Source organism: Pomacea canaliculata, linkage group LG11, assembly GCF_003073045.1.
Source record: "Pomacea canaliculata isolate SZHN2017 linkage group LG11, ASM307304v1, whole genome shotgun sequence".
NCBI classification, from domain to species: Eukaryota; Metazoa; Mollusca; class Gastropoda; order Architaenioglossa; family Ampullariidae; genus Pomacea; species Pomacea canaliculata.
The window spans coordinates 17,603,034-17,610,533 of NC_037600.1; the positions used below are offsets into that span (position 1 = coordinate 17,603,034).

Below are 7,500 nucleotides of genomic sequence, written 5' to 3' on the forward strand. Positions count from 1 at the left end.
GAGCACATAGACGTAATCTTACAACCTTATAAGGAGATTACAGTTTAACTTACATAATGTTATATATCAGATGATAGATGCTATAAAATTTAATCAGCACATGAATTTCTGCGCTATATGAGGAACTGTAAGGACTAGAAGGTAACAAGGTGTCAGGAGCGGCGAGTGTTTGCTTAGCCATCATTAAGCTCTACCTTCACTACCTGGCAACTTAGTTTCTTGGTAGATACATTGCCTGCCGTCGTTCTTTCTGCTTTTCTGTTGAAAGGGGGAGAGAGAGAGAGATAGAGAGAGAAGCAAGGCCACTACATTGCAAATATAATTAACTGGCAACGGAAAAAAAAGTTTTAAAAAAAATGTTGAAAGCAAATCACACCACAGCAATGTTTTGTAAATGTTCATATGCCTACAACATCAATCTTCCAGTTTTTTTTAATTACTTTAAGATCATGATTAAAAAGCATTGCCACCGATCTCGTTATCAGTGTTTCTCAGTCGTAACAGGAAGTATCGTAATGACTGGGTAAAATATTTTGAGGTGTAATAAACTCTCAGTGTGGAGGAAATAATACTCCAATAAAAAGTGCTAGACGTTGTGTTAATATTACAATATTATATATTATATAATTGATATGTGGTATATTATTTAATATGTAAAGCGTAGACTCCTAATCAAGAAAAGTGAAACATCGTATTTATTACGCAGACGAGAAATTTTAAGTTGCAATAATGTCTTAAATGTGCCGTGTGTTCAGTATCTATCACTTTTTTGTTTCGAGAACAGGACCAGTCCAATTCCTCGGAATAACAATGTCAAATGATCTTACGTGGAATGAGAATACAAATGGTGATGAAAGAGCAGCAGCGGCTGATTTCCTGTTGCTTAATTACCGCAGTTCTAACATCAGTCTAGTGAGAAACGAGAAATGCACTCTTTACCGACAGATCCAGCTGGTATATTTATAAGGTGTGTGTGTGTGGATGTTTTTCTACATAAGATTATGTATTTGTCTGTTTCTCGTATGTTTATTGTCTTTCCTAGATGTGATCCTTTTTATATTATGCACCACACACCCCATGCACAGCGTGTAGGGTCATTCATCTCAGCCATAATTTAAAGTTGTTGTATGTATTTACTCCCTGCAGTTATTGTACAAACATCAAAGAGCTGCTGTTAGACAATATTTGATTCAAATTAAAGCACAACTACACAACCCACATCAGCTGCCATTCTAGGTAGCTTTAAAAAGTTCAACACACAAGTCATTTACTTTCATTGTTTAATGCTTGAGTTGTGCCTCCAGGTAGCTGTCTCAAGTCCTGACGATAGACCTCAAGAAAGCCTTCACTAGTCTTACATAAAATCATCATCGTCATCATCATCTTGTACCCGGGATAAAGCTAGGGTCACAGCTCTGGCTATCTTGTACGTGTAATGTCTTTGTGAATGTGTGCTCTTATGCTGTGTGAATTCACAGAGAATATAGATTGAAAAAAGATTGGGCCTATTCAGATGGTACTATTGTTGGAACAATGTTGGAAAGTGTATATATGCCATCATGGATTCAGCTTCCGCAGATATATGTCACATATGTTACAGGCTTGCATTTCCAATATCGGGGTAATATTTAGCCAGGAAGGTGAAAGAACAATACAACTAAAAGGTTTGTAAAAAAGAGTTGTTAAAACTAGGTCTTAACATATCTCAGGCATGTCTCAAATGATTGGTGTCACAGGGATTCACAGAAGGGAACTGTACATAATCAGCATAGTCAAGAGCAAATTACCAAAATACGTTTCTTGTGGATGCTAGAACTCCAATACTAAAGACAAATAACAATTTACATGAATGATTTTGAGAGTATCGACTATTTATATTGTTTGAAAAATATTTTACTTTGTTGCCTCTCTGAATATTAACATTGTTGTCAGGAACTACAAGGTATGACAGTTTAAAGTCAAACAGTGTAACAAGAATCACACCTAGAGCTGCCTGGTCAAATCTGTGACACACACTATAGCCTCGTTTGTTGTCAAAACATGCTAAGAGTTTTCTCCAGTCATCACCTGGATAAACACATCTCGGGGCAAATGCACAGGCGACCCAAGGATCCAGTACAGCTTTGCTCATCAGCGGCTCGTTCTTGACTACAAAGAAGTTTGCTTCCACCTCATAGAAGGGGGCGAGGAGACAGGCTTGAGTGTGAAAATACTGCAGCATCACTGGCATCACGTGTCTCGGCATCATGTAGATGTTGTGTTGAATGAAAAATCCGTCGGCCATGACACGCTGGATGATGAGGCTGACATCACCGGACTTGAAGCGGACCGAAGCATCCATCCACATCAGCAGCTTGGAGTGCGGGCTGTGTGCCTGTGTGAGGTAGTGTAAGGGAGACAAACACAACCAGCAAATATTTGCCTAGTAAACGCTTCTAACCCTGGTTAAGAGTCAACACCAAAGTATTTCACACATGCTTTAATTTACAGACGATCGTAACACTTGTTTATATTCAGGTGCTGTTTTCTACTTCTTTAATAATAAAATTAAAAACAATCTAATTATTATAACTGAATGAAATGGCTATACACTTGCTGCAAGCAACTAAGATGAATATAACAACCATCTTAATGTTAACGACAACAGCAAGGGTAAGATTAATTAACTACATTGGAGGCAGCAGACTTTGGTCTATGAAGATTGTGATTAGAGACAGATGCTGACCTTCACAAGTAAGGGCTTCCACTGGTACGTTTTGAGATTCTTGAAGACTTCAGGTAGCGACTGGAATGGGAAACTCAGCACGTGACATCTGCAGTACTTAGTGAGCTGAAAAAATATGGAGATTGCATATTTAGACTTTAAGACTGACTATAAGTTAACACCGACAGTTTGTTTGTTTTTTTTTTTTAAATTTCTTACCAGTGCCAGGCTGTTGTTGGTGAGTCCCAGGTCATAGTAGATAAAGTTATAAGTATAGTTTGTGTTGTTGGTGAGCCAAGGAAAGACCTTTTCATGCAGGTCCCTGATGACACCCTGACTCTCATCAAAATGGTCCTCTGAGGCCGCCGTGAGGAAGACGAGGTCGGCGGGCGGCACCCGGGCCCCCAAGGAGCGCAGCACCTCAAGATGGCGGGAGCTGACGTTGTACTGGGTGCTCACAAGACGCTGTAGTCTCGCCCTGGGCGGCAGGAAGGTCGTGTTACAAGCAGGATCCACACAGGGTCCCACATCTGAGTGTCAAACAAAATTAGGTAAAGATTTATATAATAGGTAGGAATATATATTATCTTAGGCAGCTTAAGACGTTACCTCCCTTACTTTAATGACGATATTCGTTTACTGTCTGTGAAGTAAATATTAACAATTTAGAATATGGTCATGCATTATATCTTCTACATTTAATGTTGACTGAAAATGTATTCTCGTGATTTTCACAATTGACTGTCTTTGTACTTATACTCTTTGTCACTAAAGCCCATCTGTCAGTATTGAAACAATAAAACTTTCAGGCAATCGTAAGTCAGTTAAGAAATGCGACACTAAGAAGAATTTGAACTTTGTATTATAAATTTTCTAATGCCGTCATCTGTTGCACTTAAACAATCAGTGTTAAACGACATTGTAAGAGTGTGACTAAAAAAAGGCGGTAATACATTAGAAAGTAGACGATGGGTCTGTCGCGAGAAATGGCGTGAATGGACATTTACATATTCTGAGTTTTTTAAATTCTGGAAAATATACATTGTTGTATAAAATGTAAATTATTTCAAAATACTTTACCTTTATTTTTACAGGTTTTGCTTACAAAATGGCCTTTGGTAACTTTGAAAACTGAAGAAATAGATGTTATTAGACATTATTAAATATCCATGATTGTGTTAATCACAAAGATTATCTTCTGATTTGTATGTTTGAATGTTGTGTCCATCTGGGACTTGGTATATATGCATGTTATTTCCCTGTGTGGTATTATATCTCCATGTTCGTGTCAGTGTGTGAGATGGTATGTCTGTATGTGTACAGCAAAGGATAATGAATTGTGTATATCTTGTGACTGTATTTTTGTGATGTCCAACCATGCATGTGAATACATAATTTAATCATCCATACACTCTAGTGAGACTAAAGGTCATGGTAGACATGTGTGGAGGAGTAAATCAGAATAAAATAGTAGTAGTAGAAGACAAAACGATTACATCACAAACAACTATGTATGTACACTGAGTACATCAAAAACAACTTCATGTGTACACCGAATATAACTTTACATGTACATTTTGTACATCACACATTTACATGTACAGTATATACATCACATAAAGTTTTGTGAATCTGATATTCAAAATAATGCATTCATATTGATGATGATGATGACGACGACGGTGATATTAATAATAATGAGATTGATGATCACTATGATGAAAGCATCTTTTTCGACAAATTTACCTTTCCGTCTTTGAAGATACTGTGTGATTATTTCATTATCGTAATTCTCACTGCCATTGTTTTCTGTAACATTTAAAATTTATTTACAACATTTATATCGTAAATACTATTTTCACTATCTGTGAACCTTTAACAAAATAATTTATTTCGGTAGTTTTTAAGTACACTTAGACTACATTATGTACATAAAAATTTCACATGCACATTGTGTACAACACAAAATGTTTTACATGTTTATGAATCTCAGATTCAAACTAACACATTATGATGTTGACGATGAGGATGATCATGATGATGAAAGCGGTTGTATGAACAAAGTTACCTTCCCACCTTTGAAGATACTGGCTGATTACTTCATTGTTGTATTTTGCACTGCCATCGTTTTCTGGAATATGTAACATTTATTTACAAAACACTTTAAATTATAATTTTGGTGTAGACGATCTGCAGACCATTTCATCATCCAAACACAAGTTGTTTTTGTAGTTTGTAATCTCCTGGATCCCTCAAATAATGCTAAATTCCATGGATTAAAGCTGATCAAAGGCATTTGTGTGAACTGCTTAAGCGAGCACGGATTACAAGGGATTTATTTATTTGAGACAGTAATCTTAAGGTGAACAAGTTCTTGTGACTTCCCTAAGCCTTAAAGGTGACAACTGGTGAAGTACTCACCTGTACATTCTGGTGCTAGAGCAGACCACAAACACAGGTAACCTGTGGCATCAGTGTAGGTCACAAGGACTACACAGGTAGTCACAAGAAATATTGATAGCAAAAACAACTTAATTTTTCTCCCCATCCCAGTTGTCTGAAACAAAGAAATATTCATTATGGATCAGAAATTATCAAAATATACCCAGGAGATATTACAACAGTATTAAATCCCAAAATGCTTACTTGTTCTCTTAAATAATAATTATAGATATTTACAATAATTTTTTAGACTCTTTAATGGATTTTTCAAAATGTTTGGTTGCCAATATTTAAAAAAAAAACTACAAGCTTTAACAAACGGCAAACATGAGTGAAGTGTATGAGCAAAGAGGAGAACTTAAGTAGTTAGTGGAAAAGTTGTCTGGCTTAGGAAAGATATTGAGGCCTAACTTGAACACATCGAACGTGGACACTGTTCCAAGAAAAGATGGCAGAAAATTCCAAAGAGCGAGGTTAAAGAAAGAAAAAAGGTCGTCTGCCGAGTTTCTCTTGTCTGATGCGAGGCACAGAGAGGAGGACATCCATAGCAGACCAGGAGACTGACTTGTAGGGTGGTTGGGCATCAGATGCCAATCAAAATTATTAGACCCGTGTGACTAGTTATAAAGTCGTGTTTGCGATCAGTCTTCTTTCTCCCTTCCATGCTCTCTCTTTCTCTCTTTCTCTCTCTCTCTCTCTCTCTCACACGCACACACATTTTTCGCTCTACCTCACTAAAATTCACTTACGAAATGTAGGCTCCTAACTTCAAGAATAAAAAGATTGTAGTTATAAAAAAAAAAAACTTCGATTATTGTTGTTTACTGTCGGAAACAGCAACACCTGACTGACACATGCGTGTGTGTGTGTGCTGGTTGATGTGTGTGCGTGTGTATTGGTTGTGGATGCGGGTAGCACACCGGCGATTTACTTCCCTGACAGGTGAGGCTGTCTTAGAGTGTCAAGCAAACTACAGAGCAACATGGAGTTAGATAGCTTGACATTCGGAGTCTAGGCTGGCTTGTGTATGTGTGATTATTCATGAGAAGAAGAATGATTGGACTTAAAGACAAAAGTTAAACACAGATAAGGTGCTGCAGGTTTCTTAAAAAGTTGAAAGGTCTTATGCTCTTTAGTTACTGATTACTGATTACATGTGTCTTCTACCTGTTTATCAACAAATGTTGAAACGATTATATGTTTAAGCTTAGCTATTTTTGTTTACTGATAATTAAAGTGTGACTTACCTGAACACTAGAGGTGAAGGCAGTAGCAAGACTCGGGGTGTGTGCGGTGCGAGTGTTGTATCAGGTTACGTGATGTGAAAAGATGAGAAAAGAGCAAGGTGAAAGGAAACCGTGTTTTTCTCGGCCTTATGAAGGTCTGGAGTGGTCATTCAGTGCAGGACATGCTCACCATCGCTGAAGACAGGTCTGGTTAGTCTGGTTAGCTGCTTTGTCCTCCGAGGTGTTCCCCTTTACAACAGTACCTGTCGACCAACACAGCCGCCCTGCATCTGGTACCTGTCCGTTACCAGACAATAGCTAACGTTTCAAATGTACATTTTCAGGCATGTGATTAGTTGTTTTAAAAGTGTCTTCCACAGGGGTCCAGCACCCAATCTTCTCCAATCATTCTTTGTACGTTGCCCAGACGAGCAGCGACTTGAGTGTTGTATGCCCTTGTGCGACAGGCCGGTACAGTGTGTGATACCATATCAATCAGTTTTATCTGTGAGTCAGCCGAGAAAATCGGGCCAGCCACTCGAGCTGTCATTTATTTTGTGTGTCTTTGTCTGTTTGGTTTGATTTTTGACGCACATTACAATTTCATCTTTTTTCTGTGATACTCGTGCGGTTGGGTGACATGCAATTTGCAAGAAAAGGTCTCAAAGTATCTTAGTCTGATTTTTTTTTATTGTGTGTGTCGCGTGTCACGATTTCGGCCCTTCTGTCAGCGCCTGGGGACGATCCTGTTCAGTAAGGCAGCTCACAGCAGACGACGGTTGGCGGCTATTTTTTGTACGGTGTGTAGGGGAAAGGTCAAGGCCTTCTCCCTCTGACCGTAGCCGTGTCTTACGTCACGCTCTTGTTACGACACGTGACGTCGGCTTGAGTGCTGTGTGCTGCCGGTGGGAGCTCTGGGGGTGCACTGGTCGGGCCCCTCCCTTCCCTGTCCAAGGTTTTGGCGTGAAAAGCGTTCACGCGCCTTGGCATGGGCTGGGTGTCGTGGGCGCTGACGATTGGTCACAGCCCCTGGGCGACAGGAAGTGACCCCCAGAGAGCAGCGTCCCTCGTGGCAGTTCTGACCTGGGCTCGGTGGAGAGAGGAGCTTGTTGTGCCTGAAAGGACGGC

General features: G+C 39.1%; 1 protein-coding gene across 4 annotated transcripts; it reads right to left on the bottom strand.

The window, feature by feature from the left end:
• Positions 1-1,204: 1,204 nt before the first annotated feature.
• Positions 1,205-6,889, bottom strand: LOC112575954. Of its 4 annotated transcripts, none has more exons than XM_025258125.1 (8): positions 6,563-6,889; positions 5,126-5,261; positions 4,773-4,835; positions 4,451-4,513; positions 3,785-3,835; positions 3,011-3,234; positions 2,726-2,830; positions 1,205-2,374 (listed from the first exon to the last, which is right to left on the bottom strand). In XM_025258125.1, exons 1-8 carry the CDS (start codon positions 6,563-6,565, stop codon positions 1,784-1,786), a joined length of 1,236 nt encoding a protein of 411 aa, XP_025113910.1. In that variant the 5' UTR covers positions 6,566-6,889; the 3' UTR covers positions 1,205-1,783. The 4 variants fall into 4 exon arrangements, with proteins under 4 accessions (XP_025113910.1, XP_025113909.1, XP_025113906.1 ...); XM_025258121.1 differs by having other exon boundaries at positions 1,212-2,374; positions 2,924-3,234; positions 6,563-6,885; XM_025258123.1 differs by having other exon boundaries at positions 1,214-2,374; positions 2,924-3,234; positions 6,394-6,884.
• Positions 6,890-7,500: the final 611 nt, after the last annotated feature.

Excerpts from the sequence above, each read along its gene's own strand:
- LOC112575954 (XM_025258121.1), bottom strand. Across the intron at positions 4,836-5,125 it reads TCTAGCACCAGAATGTACAG|AAAACGATGGCAGTGCAAAA; the intron begins GTGAGTACTTCA and ends TACATATTCCAG. Across the intron at positions 4,514-4,772 it reads GTATCTTCAAAGGTGGGAAG|AAAACAATGGCAGTGAGAAT; the intron begins GTAACTTTGTTC and ends TAAATGTTACAG.